This window comes from Bos indicus, chromosome 25 (genome assembly GCF_029378745.1).
Source record: "Bos indicus isolate NIAB-ARS_2022 breed Sahiwal x Tharparkar chromosome 25, NIAB-ARS_B.indTharparkar_mat_pri_1.0, whole genome shotgun sequence".
In the NCBI taxonomy this organism is placed as follows: Eukaryota; Metazoa; Chordata; class Mammalia; order Artiodactyla; family Bovidae; genus Bos; species Bos indicus.
In genome coordinates, this window is record NC_091784.1 from 39,202,357 (window position 1) to 39,222,934 (window position 20,578).

The 20,578-nt window shown below is 49.4% G+C and overlaps 1 protein-coding gene across 3 annotated transcripts in view; it reads left to right on the forward strand.

The window, feature by feature from the left end:
* The window catches only part of USP42 (ubiquitin specific peptidase 42), a 56,767-nt gene extending 36,371 nt beyond the window's left edge, over positions 1-20,396 (forward strand). For all 3 annotated transcript variants that reach the window (XM_070780219.1, XM_070780218.1, XM_070780221.1), the window contains 15 exons: positions 692-802; positions 2,453-2,555; positions 3,266-3,333; positions 4,012-4,082; positions 5,099-5,181; positions 6,562-6,673; positions 7,472-7,612; positions 7,800-7,900; positions 8,972-9,125; positions 10,824-11,540; positions 11,672-11,766; positions 13,316-14,785; positions 16,017-16,318; positions 18,528-18,571; positions 19,386-20,396. In XM_070780219.1, coding sequence (XP_070636320.1) covers positions 692-802; positions 2,453-2,555; positions 3,266-3,333; positions 4,012-4,082; positions 5,099-5,181; positions 6,562-6,673; positions 7,472-7,612; positions 7,800-7,900; positions 8,972-9,125; positions 10,824-11,540; positions 11,672-11,766; positions 13,316-14,785; positions 16,017-16,318; positions 18,528-18,535 — 3,536 coding nt within the window. In that variant the 3' untranslated portion in view covers positions 18,536-18,571; positions 19,386-20,396. The remainder of the gene's footprint in view (positions 1-691; positions 803-2,452; positions 2,556-3,265; positions 3,334-4,011; positions 4,083-5,098; positions 5,182-6,561; positions 6,674-7,471; positions 7,613-7,799; positions 7,901-8,971; positions 9,126-10,823; positions 11,541-11,671; positions 11,767-13,315; positions 14,786-16,016; positions 16,319-18,527; positions 18,572-19,385) is intronic.
* Positions 20,397-20,578: the final 182 nt, after the last annotated feature.

Genomic DNA, 20,578 nt, shown 5'->3' on the forward strand with positions numbered 1-20,578 from the left:
AATAGTTTGGACCTTTTGAGACTTTACAAGCTGTGTTAGGCAGGACCGAGCCGCCTTCAGTTTTAGGCGTTTCTTGAATTCAGTGTCATTGGCTTTTGGGGCCACATGATTCTTCATTGTAGAGGCTGCTTGCTGTAGGGTGTTGAACAGCATTTGTGGTCTCTGCCCACTAGATGCCAGCAGCACCACTTAGTATGAGCTAAGGTGGTTTTCATATTTTTAAAAAGCTGTTAAAAAAGTACAACAGAGACCTCTGTATGTGGAAAAGCTAGAACACTTGAGATTTTGAAAGGAGACATTCCTTTACTGTTTGAGACAAATGGTAGCATAAGGAAAGAAACTTCTAATTTCTCTAGTATAGACAATAGTTAAGAGCACAGGCTTCAAAATTAGAAGGGTATGATTTGAGCCCAACTATGTGCCTGCCCCTTAATCACTATTTGGCATTGGGCAAATTTTAACTCTCTGAACCTCAGTTTCCTGTCTTGTAAAATAGAGCCAATATACATTTATCACTTAGGTTTGTTGGAGAATTAAATGGAAATGAGTAAAAGTATATAGCTCAATAACAGGACACATAGTTCTGTTATCCTTGTTTCAGGAGTGTGCTTGTGTTATTTATAATACCCCTTGGTGTACATACAGTGTCATATTTTGCTAACTTGGAGGATTATCATCTGTTATCTTTCAGGTCATGCAGAAGGATTTTGCATGATGTGTACAATGCAAGCACATATCACCCAGGCACTCAGTAATCCTGGGGATGTTATTAAACCGATGTTTGTCATTAATGAGATGCGGCGTAAGTATCCTCTGTAGTAGTTCATATGAATATTTGTTAGCCAGTTGGTCTTAATGATCTGACTGGTGAATGATGAGCTCCTTAGGTATTGCAGCAAACAGTTTATTGTGTATGAATATGTCTTTAACGAATAACAGGTTTTTAGCAAACCATTTATTATGTAAAAACATTTTGAAACCTAAAGCAAAAGATGACAATATAGTAAAGAAGGTGGTATTCAGTTTGATATATAAACAAAATAAAAATTATAAAACCCTCAAATTTGTTAATAAAATTGATAACTTTTGCAGCATTTTTCCTAGATATTTGGATTTCTATGCTGAGTAATACTAACTATTGTCCCACCGATTTCTTTAAATAGTTTTCAGTTAGCTTTAATTCAATAAATAAGTATTAACTATACATAGTGACAGGAATTATCAAAATAAAGTTAATTATATTCTTAAATAACATTTTATACTCAGAACTTAGCAGATTTGTGGATAAATTTCACAAGTTTCTATATAATTTTTAATGACTTTACAATCTCCTCTTGCATTATAATGATTCTGATAGGTTGCATGAAATTTTTTATGCACTTTCTGCATGTTTTTTGCAGTAAGCTTTTGTATTATTTTAATTAACTGAGTTGGAATAAAAAATGCTTAAAAATAAAAACCTGACTCTTAATCTGGTATCTAGCTGGGTAATTATAGGGATGGATAATTACACAGTGACAATTTATAATCCTTTTGCCTAAAAAGCTGCTGAGGATAAAGAAGTGTTATCTTGGCCTTTGGTACTATTAACAGGCTGGAGAAGACCATGAAAATTTTTTTTTAAACATTGCTGGGTCTTAGCAAAATTTTAGCCAGGGGTGATTTTGTTTGTTGAATTATATGTCTATATTACATATACTGATATGCACATGTATACAGACATGGACACATATATGGCAGACATAATTAATTTTTTTAAACCTAGTTCTTTAAGAGAATGCTATTGGTGTGTGTATGTACATACATCTACGGACACACACCCCCCCAACTCTAGACATATATGGTTAAATAATGAAATTGTCATTTTTGTAGGTCAGAATTTGTGGGATGTGGTCAATTTCATATGATTCAAGTTAATACATATCTATATATTCATTCACATAAAATTATATGAATATTTATACATCTGTATTGTTTTTCATTGTCATTTTGGCTTGTGGCTATTTAGTCAATTAGAAATAGGACTGAGATGTTGCTGTGCAGTGGAGAATATAATATGTTCTCTAGGTTATTGGAATAGAATTAGGTAGGTTCACACTTTGTGTTTTATATAGATTCTCTTAGGGAATTCTAGCACCCAAGTTAAGATATGTGCACTAACATAACATTTGAGACAAATTTTTGAAACAATAACAGCTAAAGTTGAGTTTATTCAAGATCATTTTATTGCTGAAGACAGAGTCTCTGGGCTCTCAGAAACTCCAGCCCATGTGGGCTTTTAGCGGTCTGTAGGGCTCATCCTAGGTGTTCTCAGGGGGAACTTATTAATGCTGTTTCCTCATAAAATAGTTATCTAACCAGTATACTGTCATAAGATACAACCTCGAGGGGGAGGACAGCCTGCGCGTATGATAGGTGATGATAAGGCTTTGTCTTTCCTCAAATTCTACAGGCATAGCCAGGCACTTCCGCTTTGGAAACCAAGAAGACGCCCACGAATTCCTTCAGTACACTGTTGATGCTATGCAAAAAGCATGTTTGAACGGCAGCAATAAGTGAGTCAACACAGCATCAGTCGCCCGCCGCCCCGCCCCGGCCGCCCTGCTGGCTGGCGGAACTCAGCGCGGCCTTCCAGGAGGGGTGCGCCGCCCCCTGTCAGCTTCACCGTTAGACTTTGTGCAGCCTCTTCCTCAAGTGGTTTGCCTTATTTTAAAATGGTTGAAAGTTTAAAAGGTGTACTTCCTATCTCTAGCCTTTGAAATCTGTGTTTGTTCCCTTTGTCATTGGGGTCAGTTACCAATCCCTGAAGTTTCTTCTTTAAAATCTAAACATGGGCTCAGGAGAAGGATGGAGAAACAGACACGTCGTAGCCCACTTGCTGTTGCTTCGACACCCTTGGCAGGCCTGCATTCCCTTCCTGCGGCTGAGGGGCCGGGCGCTCAGTGTCTGGATGGTGCTGGGCTGCAGAGCAGGGTCCTCACACTTGGGTCCCAGTCCTGCTCTGGGTGACTGCCTCTTGCTGCCTGCTTCAGGGCCAGAGTCCTGCCCTGATTTCCGAATCCCTTCTTAATACCATCCGACCGCTTCTCCTTGCCCCAGACATCTTTGATTGGGCAAGGCTGTTCTCTGGCTGTCCCCATATCGTGCGACTCTCTTGCGTGAATTCTCATTCTTTTATGGATGTACGTGGTTTTAGCATCAGTTACAGCACCTCTTATTTTTGCAGAATGCTTCTCTCATCTCACTCTTTGATTTTTTTTTTCAGATTGGACAGACACACCCAGGCCACCACACTCGTCTGCCAGATATTTGGAGGCTACCTAAGATCTAGAGGTAAACTCTTGGTTTTAAAGGTTGATAACTGTGGTCTGGCATGTGGTGTAAAAGGATGCAAGGGCTCCGAAAGGCTTAAGAAGGGCCCGTGTGTCTCCCTGCTGGCCCAGACTCCCATCCCCATCCTCCGTCAGCCCCTGGCCCAGCCTGTGGTTATCCTCCCAGGAGCTTCTTGTGCTTGAACAGCCTGGGTTCTTCTCACACCGGAAGCTTTCTAGCGTTTTCCGCACACGCAGGTCTAACACGGCCTTTCGCGGTTGCAGTAGCGCTCCGTCCAGTCACCAGGGAGCTTTGGGTGGTTTCTGACCGTCGTTGTTGTCACCACGAGTGCTTTATCGAGCACCCTCGTCTACACGTAGCGCTACGTGCACGTAAAAGTGTACGCACGACAATTAGTTACAATTTTTGTATCGAAGGATATGTGATTTCAAATTCTGGTTTTGCCATATTGCTCTTCCAAGAGGTTATACCGGTTTACACTCCGGCCAGCAGTGTGCGTGCACCAAATCAGTGGCTCCCACTGTGTAGTAGGAACACGTTTTGCCCAGTCTGATAGATGAGAAAAGTACCTTATGGTTTTTGTTTTGTAAGTGTGTGTGTGTGTTCTGTCATTTCAGTAGTTGATATTGCCATGCTGATTATACTTTGCTTATCCTTTGTGTTTTATTTTTATTTCAGTCAAATGTTTAAATTGCAAAGGTGTTTCAGATACTTTTGATCCCTATCTCGATATAACTTTGGAGATAAAGGTAAGTTTGGTAGTTGTGGTGGTAGTCAAGTTAAACAAAAATTAGTCATAATTTATTTATAGTTTATTTATTTATAGTTCTCTTACAATTTAGACTACACTTGTTAGAGAATATGAATTGAAAACTTTAATATGCTAAGACTTAATTAGAGGAGCTTATTGAAACTTTGTATTAGGCATCATAAAAAACTTAAAACATTGAATAATTTTATTAAATGACCTTTATTAACATTAAAGGGTTAATGTTTATTAACCCTTTGACCTTTAATCTTAATAAAACCAGATTATGATGCCTATATCAGCCAAATTTAGGTGGTGGTTATTTCTTTAGAAACTGTCTTTTGCTTCTTGCATTTTCCGAACTCTCCCATTTTTTGTTGTCTGAAACTTTTGTTTTTCTGATCTCAAGTGTGATACATGCTAACGATAAAAATGAGAAACGCTGCAGAGACATGTGTGAGCCTGTCCCCCAGAATGAACACTGCTAACAGTTTGATATAAACTGCTCCAGAGCGTCTGTTTACTGTTGGCCCTGACGGGATTACCCCTTTAGTCTGTTGGGCCACTTGCTATTTCCACTCCATCTTGCTGGGCCTGCTGCGTGCCGTGCGTCAGCCAGTTTCCATGCCTGTTTCCTTCCTGGTAGATACTTCGATTTTGTCCCTCTTTTATGCTACTGTAAATAATGCTGCGGTGGGCAACCTCTGTTTTTTTGTTCTGGCCACACTGTACGGCTTGCAGGATCTTAGTTCCCTGACCAGGGATTGAACCCAGGCCCTCGGCAGTGAAAGCATGGAGTCCTAATCACTGGACCACCAGGGAATCCCCTGTTGTTTTTTTTAATTGGGGGTGGGGAGGGCAATAGCTTGGTGTGCACATGTGTAAAACTGAACACTGTAATGAAAAAAGCCTTTTTACATAAAATTTGCGCTTGGCTTTATCCTCTGGAGGCCTCTCTTCTTTTGCTGACAAGCGGCAGTGAGTGGTCATGTGCTCTCGGTGCTCTTCTGTCCCCAGGCTGCTCAGAGTGTCAACAAGGCCTTGGAGCAGTTTGTAAAGCCGGAACAGCTCGACGGAGAAAACTCGTACAAGTGCAGCAAGTACGATGGCGGTGCTGGCGGGCGGGGAGGGCAGGCTTGGGGTGACAGGGCTTGGCGTGTCTGCCTGACCGGCAAGGTTCCTGTGAGCTTCCAGGACCGCCTGAGAGGACCCTGGCTCTGTTCCCCGAGGGCCAGGGCACCCAAGTCTCAGTGTTAACACTCCTTAGACCCGGGGGAGGCGGGGCCTCAGTCCTGGGGAGCTGGGTGGAGGGGAGGGGTAAGACCATCCACATGTTAGTGCCCCCGCGTGTGAAGGTGCCTGGGGTGGCACGTGTGTGTCACAGCATCTCCAGGGACCCGGGTGTGAAGGGTTGGGGCGGGTGGAGCATTGCTTTGTCCCAGAGCAGTCAAGGATCTCTCTCTTTCATGGTTGTTTCCCAGGATTTGGGGCAGTACCTGCCAGAATCCTCAAGTTTGAGTCGTTCTGTTGTTTCCCCATGAAGTCAAGAGGGCCTATTTTAAGAAAGCCCTGTTTCTTATGGTTTAAGTAGATGTTCCCTTTAAGGGATAGCCGCTGGTTTGGTTCCAGACCAGCACAATAAAGCAAATCTTGCAGTAAAGCGAGTTGCATGAATTTTTTTGTTTCCCAGTTTATAGAAAAGTTACGTCTACCTTATACCGTAGTTTTTAAGTGTGCAGTAGCATTGCGTCTAAGAAACAGTGTACAAACCTTAATTTAAAAATACTTGTTTAAAAATGCCAAAATAACTAGAAGAGTAACATCAAAGGTCACCGATCAGAGATCATCATAACAGATACAGTAATAATGAGAAAGCTTGAAATATTGCAGGAATTACCAAAATGTGGCACAGAGACCTGAAGTAAGCAAATGCTTTTAGAAGGATGGCCCAGTAGACTTGCTCCACGCAGGGGTGCCGCAAACCTTCAGCGTGTGAAAAATACAGTATCTTCAGAGGGCAGTAAAATGTGGTACCTGGGTTCACTGTTTTGGGGAGAAGGCCCCCTTTCCTCCTAAGACCAGAGGGATGCTTCCTTTGTTTTAAACCTCACGGACGTTTCTAGGCTTTTCCTTGCTTCTGTATCTGGGCTTTGTTTTCACAGAGTTCTTCTATCAGCCGGTTTTTCAGTTTGTTTTGAATTGAGAGAAACTTCTATAAATCTAATTTTTAAGATGTCAGTGGCCTGATATTTCAGAACTGCCCTGTGGCTTTCACTCATGCTAATTAAGCCATCTCCCAAATTTCAAATTTTAATATTTTCACTGTTGGATGAAAAGGGTGGTATTTCTCATCCAGTACCCTTCTTTTGGACACTTAATTAGACTGTTGTAGAGAAATAACAAGGGTAAGACGAAAAAAGCAAAAAACAACCAACCCACATGAATCTTCTTAAACATCTGTTTTTGTTTTTTTCCCCAAGGTGTAAAAAGATGGTTCCAGCTTCAAAGAGATTCACTATACATAGATCTTCTAATGTTCTTACTCTTTCTCTGAAACGTTTTGCAAATTTTACTGGTGGAAAAATTGCTAAGGTGGGTAGATAATATTATTAACAACTGTTTATGCTGAGCCTTTCAAGGCTTAACTGTCCAGCAGCTACATGGAAGTTTTATTACCTGATTTTCTAAGTTCTTCCAGCACTTGTTAGTGGAATAAAATGTCAAAGAACTGAGCTCAAAGTTTGCTGTGTGTGTTTACAGAGTGTGTGTGTTTTCGTCTGTATCCCTTAGCTGACTAGACTTTCTGAAGGTCACACCTGGTGCTTTTTATCCGCGTTTGGGCGTCATAGTTGGTGAAGGTGCTGAGTGGGTTCAGGGAACGCTTATGGCATTTCAAGTCCAAAGATTTCCCAGCCAGACCTTGCCATTCTTTGACCAGAGTTTGTTTGCTTGTTTATTCGTTTGTTTTCTGATTGGTAGTATACTGACCTTTCCCATTTTCTTCCCACTTTCTGAAACTGAAAGTGGTCAGAAATCCAGTAACATGCGGAATAAATAACCTGCTCCTGAATTGTTAAAAATAAGCAATGACTTCAAGTCCAGACTTGTGATTGTTAACTGTCCGCTTTGATGGGTTTGGAGAACTCACATAGTCTGGATCCTTACTTGCGTAAAGAAAACAAATACAGGGGGATTGCACTAAAGACACGTAGAGTCAGGCGTCTCCGGGTTAGGTCTGTCTTCCAAAATGAGGCTGCGGTGTTGGGTCCCTGCTGGAGCACCACAAGGCGCCATGTGCCCTGAGCCTCCCGCCCTGCCCTGCGTGTATGGACGGGATGATCTGCACCTTCAGAGATGATGTTCCTTTTTTCTCTCTTCATACTTGTGTAGGATGTGAAATACCCTGAGTATCTTGATATTCGACCGTACATGTCTCAACCAAACGGAGAGCCGATCATTTATGTTTTGTATGCAGTCCTGGTACACACTGGTTTTAATTGCCATGCTGGCCATTACTTCTGCTACATAAAAGTAAGTTGTGTGGATTTTCTTAATTACTCTATTTACAGTACACTGTAAGATACCACTGGCATTCTTGGGAGGGAAGGGGGGCTTTTCCAGTTGACCTGTGGTAGCCCCTTTTTCTTACAGGTCTCTGGATTGAGGCTCCCCATGTACCTGATCGAATCTGATATCTCTTTTGTTGGCTGTCTTACAGGCTAGCAACGGCCTCTGGTACCAAATGAACGACTCCATCGTGTCTACCAGTGATATCAGATCGGTACTCAGCCAGCAAGCTTACGTCCTCTTTTATATCAGGTATTGTCAGGAAAGTGCACTTCCACCTTTTCTGTTAAGTCAGAAAGAATGCTTCACTTCATCAGCATGCTTACATTCCATTGTTTGGTTAAACAGCATCTCGGTGGTGGGGAGAGTAAGGAAGGTATATTTGAGAGTGGGCCATACGTTTACTGTAGCTCTCAGCTCTTCGGCAGGTTAAAGAAATGCACAGAAGAAGGGACGGGAGAAGCCACAGAGGGCTTCTGCTGCTGGCAGCAAATCGGGTGGGCTGGCAGGCCGGGGAGGCAGTGAGCAGAGGCCCTGTGAGGGGACTCCTGAGTGCCTGGTGTGGTCATCTCTCAGCCCCGGGCACCAGCAGCCAGCCACGCCCCCGGCCAGGCCCGGGCCTGCCCCCACCTGCTGCTGCGTGTTACTGATTCGATAATTCCTCCTGGAGATGTGGGGCCTTGGGGCAGTCCGTTGAGTGCTCCAAGGTATATCCATTGGTAGTAACTGGAAATTCAGAACATCCTCAAATTGCCAACAATAGCAGATCACATAAATGGTAGCGTGTGCATGTGACGAAATACAATGCAACTGTTAAAAGTGGTTTTTATGATGTTTTTTAAAATGCTATGAGAAAGTGCTCTATATATGGAGGAAAAGCAGTTTGAAATTTTACACGCTGATGTTGAGGAGATCAGTCCAGGCTAAAGCCTGGAGGAAAATCCACAAAATCTGGATAGCAGGTTCCTTGAAGGGGTGAGGGGAGGCAGAATGTCTTTGTTTCTTTCTGACTTTTCAGGATAGCACAGATCTAAGTGATATGTATTTAGAATTAGAAAAATGGAAAACAAAAGAAAAATAGCTTTAAAAAAATTACCCCCCCCCCAAAAAAAAAAAAACCTTTCAGCTAGAATACATAGATATCAGATCAGAATCCACAGTGGCCCTTTGTCTGCTGACCTGAGCTCCCAGTGCCAGCCTGGGCTGGGCCAGGACTCTGTGCACTTCCCCAGGTCGCGTCTCCTGTTGCCGAGGGTGGGGTGTGCGTGAGCTCTTTGGGGGGTGTCCCATGTTACCCTGAGCACTGTCACTGTCTGTCCCCAGGTCCCACGATGTGAAAAATGGAGGCGAACTTACTCATTCCGCCCACAGCCCCGGCCAGTCCTCGCCCCGCCCGGTCATCAGTCAGCGGGTTGTCAACAGCAAACAGGCAGCCTCGGGATTCATTGGCCCACAGCTCCCCTCGCACATGATGAAGGTAACCTCCCGAGCAGAGGGTCCAGCCCTCTACTCAGTGCTGCAGTGGTGGCCCTGACCTCGTCCACAGCTGAGTTTCGTATCCACAAAAATGGATTCAGGCCGTTTATTAGAAAATACTTCAAACGTAGGGGAAATCTCTGAGGACGAACAATGTGATCCAGAAGGAAGTAGGGGTATGAGTCTGTCTAAACACTGGGGATTTGATCTCCCACCCTGGACTCCGTTCACTTCATGGAGTAAATATTGAGGGGTTCTCGATTCATGCTGGCCTCCAGGAAGAGATGCTTGTACAGAAAGAACAGTCGCGTTGCCTCCATTTAGCCCTTTCAGGGGTGTGACGTTTTCTGCCTGCTGTCTGGCTGGGCCCTATCACACCCCTGAGGGCTGCTCAGAGCGAGCAGAGGGTATGCTCTCTGGTTCCTGTGACATCAGCGTCCTCAGTGGAGGCCTGGCTTTTGCTTGACGTAAATGTTGAGACCGCAGACGTGTTGACATAGCTTGTACACACCGTGGAATAATCCTGCCACCTGTGCCATGGTGTCATAACAGCCTTTCAGTTTGACAGGGAGCCACAGCCTCAGTGCTGTAGGGAGCTGGCCAGGCAGCAGGTCCTGTGCTGGGCTCGGCCTGAGTGACGTGGGACAGGCCAACTGCAGAGCATCTGCCCTGTGTGGAAGGGCGGCTGCTGCTGCTGATTTGTCAGGAAATGTTTTTGCTTAACTATGAAGCCTTCCCTTGTAGCTCAGTTGGTACAGAATCTGCCTGCAGTACAGGAGACCTGGGTTCGATCCCTGGGTTGGGAAGATCCCCTGGAGAAGGAAATGGCAACCCACTCCAGTATCCTTGCCTGGAAAATCTCATGGACAGAGGAGCCTGGTGGGCTGCAGTCCATGGGGTCTCAAAGAGTTGGGTACAAATGAGCGGCTAAGACTTCTAGTGTGAAAGTGAGTCACTCAGTCGTGTCTGACTCTTTGAGACCCCATGGGCTATACAGTCCATGGAATTCTCCAGGCCAGAATGCTGGAGTGGGTAGCCTTTCCCTTCTCCATAGGCTCTTCCCAACCCAGGGATTGAACTCAGGTCTCCCACACTGTAAGCAGATGCTTTATCAGCTGAGCCATTATCCAGTGGTAAGTTAGCAACTAATTCAGATACTTAAGAAAACATTTTGAAGGCCAAAGTTCCTCTATGAGGCAGAATTCACCCATGACCACCGGTGTGCAATTTCTGGGTTTTAGCAGCAAAAGCTGGGATGTGGAGCGAAATAACTACTTGAGTAAGGGTGGGAGGTCAAAGAGGCAGGGATGGCTAAGCGAGCGTGTCCGTCCACATGACTGTCGCCGCATTCCTGGGGCCCTGGGAAGTCCCCAGGGCTGGCCTCCTCCTGCCTGAACTGCCAGGGGCTCCCAGAACCACGAAGGAGAACCTGTGTGACGCCATGCCCAGGAGGACCTGCTGCTTTCTGCCAGAGCAGTTGTTCTCCGACAAAAGCCATTGTCCCTGTTTACCAGAAATGAACTCCCAGAAAACTGGGGCCTGTGAAGGTCCGGGGCGGACAGGCCCGCGTGAGAGGGCGGTGTTGCTCATTCCTCCTAGAGAGAGAAAAGAGGGCCGGAGTGGGAAAGGCCCGCCGCCTGAGGTCTTGAGTCTGGTGGTTTCTGGAGCTCTCACCTGACTGTGGTCTGCTTGTCCCCAGAACCCCCCTCACCTGAACGGGACGGGACCACTGAAGGAGACGCCGAGCAGCCCCATGTCAGGCCCCAGCGGGAACTCCAGCGTCAGCAGGACTGGTCCTGTGAGCGCCTCCCCGTCTGTTCAGAACTGGTCAGTTAACAGGCCCTCAGTTATTCCAGAACACCCCAAGAAACAGAAAATCACGATCAGTATTCACAACAAGTTACCTGTGCGCCAAGGTCAGTCTCAGTCTAACCTTCACAGCAATTCTTTGGAGCACCCCAACAAGCCCGCCCCCTCTTCTACCATTACCACTTCTTCTGCAATACAGTCTACCTCGAGTGCCCCCACGCCGCCCGCCTCTAGTAAGGTCCCAAAGCAGATGGCCCCGAGGGAGGCCTGCTCCAGGCCCATGATGAACGGCAGGCCCAGGCTGAGCGCTGGCGTGCTGGTCCCCTACGGCGCCGAGTCCTCCGAGGAGTCTGACGAGGAGGCCAAGGGCCTCGGCCAGGAGAACGGCCGCGGGGTGACCGAGAGCGCGTGCTCCCCTGCTCTGGACGCTGAAGACGGCGACGCCTCCCCGCACGAGCTCCAAGAACCTGTGGCTCTAAATGGTGCTACTGGTCTGGACAGCGACCCGACGGAAAACGGCCTGCCCTCGGACGGGGCCCCTTGCCCAGGCCAGCCCGCGCTGCACTCAGAACACCCCTTTCCCAAGGCAAACGGCCTCCCTGGGAAGGTGAGCGGCTGTGGGGTGGCGGGCAGGCGGGCTTCCCTTCTGCCCTCGTGTCCAGCGGGTCACATGGCTGGGTTACAGGAGGCAGAGGCGTGGCACTCACTGCTGAAAAACATCTTTTTTTTCTATCCTAGTTGATGCCTGCTCCTTTGCCACCTCTTCCAGAAGACAAAATCTTAGAGACCTTCAAACTCGGCAGCAAAGCCAAAGGCTCGGCAGAGGAGACTAGGTAAGACGGCTGTCTCAGGGCAGCAGGATGTGGGACCAGGGTGCATCCGCTCGCAGAAGGCCTGGAATGAGCCTTCTTGAATAATCATCTGTAGAACTCGTTGATTTTCCTGGTGGGAAAGTCAGGTAAACAGTTATCGGGGCCTGTTAGTCCAGCGCCCACCTCCTCTCCCGCAGAGCCTCCCCCTGCCGGGGCCTTGTTGGTACATGTCTGACCAGCCAGCACGTCCCACTCAGCGCCCCCAACAGGCGCCCGAGGGTGTGCAGAGGGGCTGGGCAGGGAGTCTTGCTCTGTTCAGGAGCAAAGGCTTTGTTATGCTCTCTCTAGAGCTCTGAGATTAAATTAAGGGTCAGTGTGGTGTGTCTCCATGCTTAAAAAACACACGTCAGTGTCTTGACCTTAGCGTACATAACGTGATGGGAGTAAAGGCAGGGCCGTGAGGCGGCAGCTGCGATCACCAGAGGGACAGCCCGGGACCTGGCACCTCATGTCAGTGCCGTGACGGCCTCCTGGAGGACAGCTCTCGGCCAAGGTGTGACTGTCTTTAGCTGGACACCTGGGCGTGTCTGTGAAGCAGCCAGTAACAGAGCTGAAGTTTTCTCCACATGGACCTCAGGCTGTGGGCGCCTGGCTTGTTCTGCAGAACTGCCTGCCTCAGCCCCTCCCTACTGGTGCTGTGGTCTCCCCCATCACAGGGACAACCCCCATGCACCCCATGTCAGAAGGGCCCTTGCGGGGGACATGCCCTCAGCAAGAATCCCAGTCAGGAATGTTCCCAGTCGAGCCTAAAAAGGGGGCAGCCTGAGCACTCAGTCCCTGGCACCACGGCTGTCTTCGTCTCTCCCCTCATCTGGTTCAGCTTGTCTTCAGATGGAACGTGCGTGAGCAGAACAGATGACCTGTGATGGTCACACCCCAGCCACGTGCGCCCCAGCCATGCGCACCCCAGCTGCACGTGCGACCTTGAACCTCTGTAGTGACCTCGCGTGTCTTCTCTCTCCCAGACCAAAAAGGGGGCCCGCTTTAGGGTTTTTCTTGTTTTCTGGCAGCTTTCCTTAACTTGAGGAGTCCGTCAAAAGCATAGCAGAATTCGTTTACTGCAGCAGTGATTCCTCAGTTTATTGGCAATTCAGGGAGCTCTTGGCTCTGTTGGGAGGTAACTACTCTGCCTCTGAGGCTCCAGGAAAATTTGGAGAAAAGGGATCCAGAGAAAAAGTAAGCGCCCTGTCATTATTTGACTTTTTTGATGGTCTGGACTTAGTTACTGAGAAGAATTAGAAAAATATTTGAAAACCAGAGGCACTTAGAATTGCAGAGTTATTAGTGAAAAATGAAGTAGGCTTGATAGAAATTTTTACATTTATGTACAATGAGAAAACTTGAAGTTTCCAAAAATGATAAGCCCAGTTTTAGGTTTCAGCCAGATACAGTAAAGCCATAAAATATTTAGTAAATAAATGAAGTGTTTGTCCCTGTAGCCCATTGACAAAAACCCAGAGAGCAAATGAGTAAATGACCCCTGTCCTTCTCTGTCTCTGCCGGGCTGCAGGACACCTGGCTCAGAGGAGAGGCCTCTGGAGCATCCGGAGGCGGAGCTGGAGGCTGGCCGCTCCCCTCCCGGTGATGCCCGGGACAACCTGGAGTCTGTCTCGAATCTCAGCAGCAAATTCAAGAAGGCTTCGCCGCCCTCGGACCCCAGCATCAAACCTACCAAAGAAGAAGTCTCTGAACGTGTTTCGGCAGAACCTGAGGAGGCTGTACCGAGTGCCAGCACCTTTTGTAACCCCGACAAGGACGCCCTCGGGGACGATCAGCTTTTGGCACCCTGTGACCCTGGGAATTTAACAGACGATCAGAGCAAACCGTCCCCGGACGTGGGAGGGACGTTACCAGAGCGGCCCCAGGACCCGGTGGCCGCGGAAGCCGCAGGGAGGCTGAGCCCAGGTCCCTCTGTGCCTTCTGAGGGTGACCATGAGCCCGAGCCCTTGGGTCACAGCGGTCGGGACAGAGGCTCGGATGCGGAGGGTCCCTCTAAGAGCATGGGAGTGTCCACAGATGAGGCGCCTTCTGCGCAGCTAGACACGATCACAGAAAACCGTCCTGAGGGGCCCCCCGAGCGCAGCAGCAGTGAGAGAGGGGAAGACAGTAAGGCCGGGCAGAAGGCCCCGGAGCCGTGTCTGGTCCAGGAGAAGGTCAGCAGCCTAAGAAAGGTCGACCGAGGACATTACCGCAGCCGAAGGGACCGCTCGTCCAGTGGCGAGCATGCACGGGAGAGCCGGAGCAGGACCGAGGTGCAGCATCGGCGGAAGCGGCCCCACCGGGAGCACGAGCGGCCGCGGCCTGAGCGGCCCCGGCCGGAGCCCTGCGCCCTGGCCCCGCAGCCCCCCTGCCCCAGCTCCCTGGCCAGGTCAGGCCACCACCACTCCCGGAGCAGGGGCGCCCCTGACCAGGAGTGGGGCCGCTACCACCACGCCGAGGGCGACCATGCCTGGACCCGGGAGAAGTACTACCCGGACAGGCTGCGCTGGGAGCGCTGCCGGTACCATCACGACAGGTCCCCCCTGTATCCCAGCCGGGAGCCCCGGGACTGGCGGCCCTTCCACGCCGAGCGAGAGTACGAGCGGGCCGGGCCCTATGGCGGCCGGCCTTACAAGGACCACTACAGAGGCCGCAAGGGCTACGAGCTGGTGGCCAAAGAGAGGGACCGGCACCGCTTCAGCAGCCCCCGGGCGGGCATGGCCCACGCGCCCCCTCCACACCCTGCCGCCAAGTACACCCACGACAGGCTCAGCTTCGGGGCTGAAGACGGCAGCTGCGACCTGGCCGCACGGTTTCACGAACATGACAACATTAAGTCACGGAAACGGAGATACGATAGCCTCGAGAATGAGAGTCACGTAGAAAAGAAAGCCTGGAGAAGCTTACAGAAGGACCCTGTAGAGGAGCCCAAAGTGAAGAAGCACAAAAAGTCGAAGAAGAAGAAGAAATCCAAAGACAAACACCGGGACCGAGACTCCAGGTGAGGGGCGGCTATGCGTGGGGGGCGCGCCCTCCACACCCAGCCTGGGGATGGGTGAGGGCTGTGTCGTGCGTAGCTTTCATCTCGGTGGGTTTGGGACTGCCCTGTTTTTATCGATTCCTTAGCTCTGTTTTAAGCTGTATCTTATTACGCAGTTTTATAAAACACCTAAAAACTTGGTCTTTCAAGATGTTGCTGCGTTCAGTTGGTGCTTTGTAACTGAGTACACGTGCAGCATTCGGGAGGTTAAAGCTTGGGATTCTCCGACTTCACGGTGGTGGTGGTGGTTAGTTGCTCAGTTGTGTCCGACTCTTTTCGACCCCATGGACTGCAGCACTCCAGGCTTCCCTGTCCTTCACCATCTCCCAGAGTTTGCTCAAGCCCATGTCCATTGAGTCTGTGATGCCATCCAGCCATCTCATCCTCTGTCGTCTCCTCCTCCTCCTGCCCTCAATCTTTCCCAGCATCAGGGTCTTTTCCAATGAGTCTGCTCCTCACATCAGGTGGCCAAAGTATTGGAGCTACAGCTTTAGTATCAGTCTTTCCAAAGAATATTCAGGGTTGATTTTCTTTAGGATTGAGTGTTAACCTATTTATTCACAGATGTAGTTATAGTTCTATGTCTGTTGATAATCTCCAACAAACTGTCCAATGAGATTTCAAACTGAGTTTCCATTTCTCAGTTTGAAATCTCATTGGGAAGTTTGTTCTCGTATTTTTTAAAAGCTAAATTGGTCAGCAGTTTTCTGGAAAATGACTTCTCCGTGATGACAGGACTGAGCACAAACACAGTTACTACACACTGGTGTCTCTTAAGATCGAAACCCTGGGAAGAGATTACCAGAAGCCACAGGTGAAGAGTGGTTACTTGAAGGAAAAGGAAATCAAACCTCCTTCCTCTGTGTGCCTGACACACCCAGTAAAGATACTTTTTCCTTCAGCCACTAACTAGTTGCAGGATAAGTTGGTGGAGTCCTTTCTTCCTCTGGTGTTTTGGCCAGAGCTCTTCTCCCCAAAGTTGAAGGTTGCGGTGGGGACAGGTTGAAACTGGTGAGTTTATGACCCTGGACTTAAATTATTACAGTGAAAACCGCATGTTTGATTAGGAAAGAGTTTCACTTGTGTGTGTGTAGTGAAGGTCCACAGAACGGGGTGTGAGTCAGAGAGGACCAGTTCTCCTTGGGGCGGCTTGCTTTCCTGGTGGTCCTAGTCCTGGCTTTGTCTTCGACAGGCATCAGCAGGATTCAGACCTTTCCGTAGCGCACTCTGACGCTGACCTCCACAGACACAAGAAGAAGAAGAAGAAAAAGAAGAGACACTCGAGGAAATCAGAGGACTTTGGGCGAGATTCAGAACCGCGCTTGCCCAAGGCAGCCAGCTGTGAGACTGTGGACCATTTCCGGAAAGCCGAGGGCGCCTTCCCCCTCGCAGACGGCCTGCCGCTGGAGGGCGCGGCACCCTTCTGTGAGAAAACCAAACACTTCAGGATGGAGAGCCGGGAGGTCAGGTGTCGTCTGTCCCAGTGCGACCAGGGTAAGGGGGCGCGCTGGGAGAGCGGCAGTGGTGAGGGGCGCGCTGGGAGTGGTGGCCTCAGGCGCCCTTCCCTTGGGGAGGAGGCGGTCGCTCGGGGGAGGAGCCTCACAGGGCGGAGCAGCTGTCAGTCTCGCTGAGCCCCGCCTCACGTCCTCACCCGGCTCTCGCGAGGCCTCCGCGCGGCCCCTCGAGGCTGGTGGGAAAGCTGAGCGAGGTAGAGCCAGGAGCCTGTGCAGTGTGTGGCTCTGGGCGTCTGATTGGGGACAGAACTGTTCATACGCCATGTTTGACAGAAGTGTTGTGGTACCTCCTTTCTCTCCCGGGTCCTGAACCTCTGCCCGTTGTGAGGAGACCCTGGAAGTCTGTCTGGTGACCGGTGCGCAGGCATCACGCCTCGGGCCCGGGTCTCGGGCACTGGCTCCCGGTGGGGTTCCCAGGTGACCGCAGGCTGCCGAGCGCTGGGATTCTTGTCTGCCCTGCAGGGCTTGGCCCACTTGTAACTTCCTAGTCTCTCCTGCTCTGACCGCTCTGGAGGCAGCCCTTCTGGCTTTCTCAGGTGTTCCCCTGACCTTCGACCCTAGAAGGAGTGCTGAGCCTTGCAGGGGGCCGGGCCGAGGGCGGGGCGCCGCCTTCACGTGGCCTGCCGGTTGGGAAGGATTGGACGTTTTTAAATGGTTGCTGCTGCTGCTAAGTCACTTCAGTCGTGTCCGACTCTGTGCGACCCCATAGACAGCCGCCCACCAGGCTCCGCCGTCCCTGGGATTCTCCAGACAAGAACATTGGAGTGGGTTGCCATTTCCTTCTCCAATGCGTGGAAGTGAAAAGTGAAAGTGAAGTCGCTCAGTCGTGTCCGACATTTCACGACACCATGGACTGCAGCCCACCAGGCTCCTCTGCCCATGGGATTTTCCAGTCAAGAGTACTGGAGTGGGGTGCCATTGCCTTCTCCTTTAAATGGTTGGAAGAGTCCAAAGAAGACTTTAATTTCACATGAAAATTTTGTGAAATTGATGTGTCAGTAAAGCTGCGCTGCAGCCCAGGCCCCGTCCGTGGCCCTGCGGAGCTGGCGGAGCCCGGCCTGGGCCTTCCATGCTTACCCCCCACCCACCCCGACCCCCGAGGTGCCCCCTTGTGACCCTGCCTGCCGTCCGGGAGCCCCAGAGGCCATGGGTTCTCTACCGTGTCCTGGACCCAGGGAGGAGTCATGCTGGTTCGGGGAGGACCCCCTCCAATGGCCCACAGTCACGTGATGGTTGGTGGAGGAGGGACAGATGGCCGCACAGCGCCCTGGCGTTTGGGAGAAGCAGAGATCATGAGAGGTGGGGTGTTTGGGGAGGGGTGGATGCCGGGGGTGCTTGGAGCAAATGAGAAGACTCGTGGGGCCGTAAGGAAAGGGAAGCTATGTGTCCTTTGCTCTGTTTGTTAAGATGGCAACAGTGTGCATTTCCACCTTGGTTTCCACAAACATTTCCGCAGTTTGGGGCAGGGGCTGGGTGAGATGAGTCCCTTCTGACTGCGTGGGGTGAAGTGGTCCGGGCAGGTCCTCGGGAATTCTGCCTGTCTGCCTGAATCTTCCCCTTCAGGCTGCAGGTCTGTGGTGAGGAACACAGCCAGAGGCCGCCAGCCCACCATGGGCGTGGCTCACCCACAGAGCTGGCTCAGGGGACAGTAGGTGGCACGCGAAGCCCAGTAGTGGACATGTGGTGGCCCACATGCAGGTCTCCAGGGGCTGCAGGCGGGGGGACCCTTTCCTGTCTTCGATCTGATGGCATCTGATGACGCTTGGACGCCCATACTGTCCTGACCTCCCGGCAAGGGCCACCCCCGAGGGCCCAGGCCCAGCACCGCTGTCAGCTTTCAGAGGACGGACCTCTTTGCCTGCCTGCCTGTGCTGGCGCCTTGACCACTCTCCTTTCCTCCAGACTCCTGTTCTGTGGCATCATCAAGCTCTGGAGGTCTTTGACCCAACGTGAAATGCTGATTGGTTTGCTGGGATCAGATTGGGCTGTTCCCACGGGGACGTGGCCCTCAAGTCACCATGAAGCGTTTTCAGTGAAACCCTTGGAAGCACAGCTCGTGTAGGACTGACTTCAGGCAACAAACCTGTTTGAGAACTGCTTCTAAGTTAATGATGTGATACGCACAGAGCACAGGCACTAAAATTTTTGCAAAAACATTATTAAAATGTTTCCTAACCTTTGCTTTCTAGGTGATTGAAAACTTGGCCTCAAAACAAAAACTTCACTAGTTATGGTGAGCTCTTTTCCTCTCTGCATGTTTGTCCTGACCGTCTGTGGAGCCGCTGAGGGGCCTGAGGAGGGAGCTTGGGGCTGCAGGGGAGCAGGTGGGGAGTCAGCCCTTGAGGGGGGTGAGGTTCAGGCCCTTAGACACGTTCTCCCTCGCTGTAGAAAACGAGGGCAGGTCAGAAGCTTAAGTCATTTGAAAGATGGAGAAGTCATTTCTTCACACAGCCCTACCTGAGGGCCTGAGGGAGGGGGCCCTTCCCAAGACCCCTGTCCTTGAGCTTTGGGTGCCCCGCTCCTCCCCACCCTGCACTTGTTTCAGACAGTAAGGGCTTGGCTTGATCTGAATGAGGTTTGGGTGCTTTTTTACAGCAAATCAAAGCCTCTAGCCTCATCTCCAGGCCTGGTGCTCAGTGGCCCCGGTGGGGGTGGGGGTGGGGAGTGGTCATGGGGAATGGGGAGGGACTTTCGTCCAAATGTGTGACTTCTCAGCGAGGTGAGGCTTGAGTGAACTGTCTACAGAGGACCACCGTGCGGTCAGTGAACACTTAGCGAGTCCTCAAGGGGAAAGCCCTGAGGCCCGTTAAGGAATTCGCAGACTTTCTTCCTAGGGCTGCGGCTCCGAGTGCCCAGCAGAGGGCGCCCTCCCCGCTGGCCTCCCAGCTACTGCCTGCAGGGAGGCCAGGGGGCTTTCCTAGAGACCTGGGGCACCTGCAAAGGGGCGGGAGGACGGGAATGGAAGAGACAGCCCACCTGGGCTCACCAGGCCCTGGGTTCCACTTCCTGCTTCTGGACCACTGACGCGGCTGCCTCTTGTCTTTCAGATTCACCGTGTTCAACAGAAGCCATCCCCAACCCAGCTTAAATTATAAATAGAGAAAATAACTTTGTTCAAATCTGCGTGGTGCTTCTTTAGTAAATACTGTACAGATTTTACCATGGAGGACTTTTTTTTTTAGTTTTTACCTTTTCTTAATTACCCTTATTCCAAACGGATGAACACTTTCTACAACTGCTGACCATTGTAAAATACTGTGTATATAAATCACATTGAAAATAACGCCCTGGACTAGAACATCTCAAATGCTGCTTAATCACAGACTCAGGTTGACCACTCGTATTCCATGCAATGCTCCTCCAAGGTAGACATCCGGTGCAAGGCCAACCGGGAAACCGTGGGATTATTAAAAGTACAAACTGACAGCGTGTATATTTAATTTAAAGACGTATTTAAAGATTCACAAGCTCTCGACCAGACTTTTGAGAGCAGCCTGTTTTCTGTAATGTCTGATACTAGAAACTAATTTGCTTCATATTTTAGTTGTATTCAAGATTTGAAGATGTATTTTATAGACAAGTTCTGTTTTTGAACTTTGTGGAACTATTCCAATCAATTTACCAGTTATGATGAGTATTTACATTATGAATGTATAATCCAAACATTATTTGTAAGGCCTACAGTATGTTTTTATTACATAACACTTTTTTATACAGTGTCTCGTCTTGACTATGATATTGGAGTCTGAGTTGTCAGCTTGGTCCCTTAAAGTTTCTAGTTACAGACAAAATCATACTGTGATTTTATTTTTAATATGGATATGCTATCAAACTGTGATACACTTATAATTCACTGGTCCTGCATCAGGAGACGGAGTGGGGAAAACTGTATTTAATACAGTTTGTATCTGAATAATCTGTATGGTTTATACAGTTTGTGTTGTTCAGAGATGTCTAAAGTTTGATCTTTGTTTTTTTAAAGATTAAAAAAGCACTTGCCCCACTGTAAATATACAGCATGTAAAATTTATATAGTATATAAATGGCAGCAAATTAAACCTTTTGTGTCTTATTTTTTTACTGCTGTTTCCGCATGTGCTTGCAGACACTTCTCACCGACTTCTTTCTCTGCATTTACTTTCTTAAAAACTTCTAAAGCTCCAGCCATGGGCTCTCAGCCCCGCTGGTGAGAGAGAGTCCAGCGTGGGCTGCTTCACCCAACAATCCCCCCGTTTTAAAG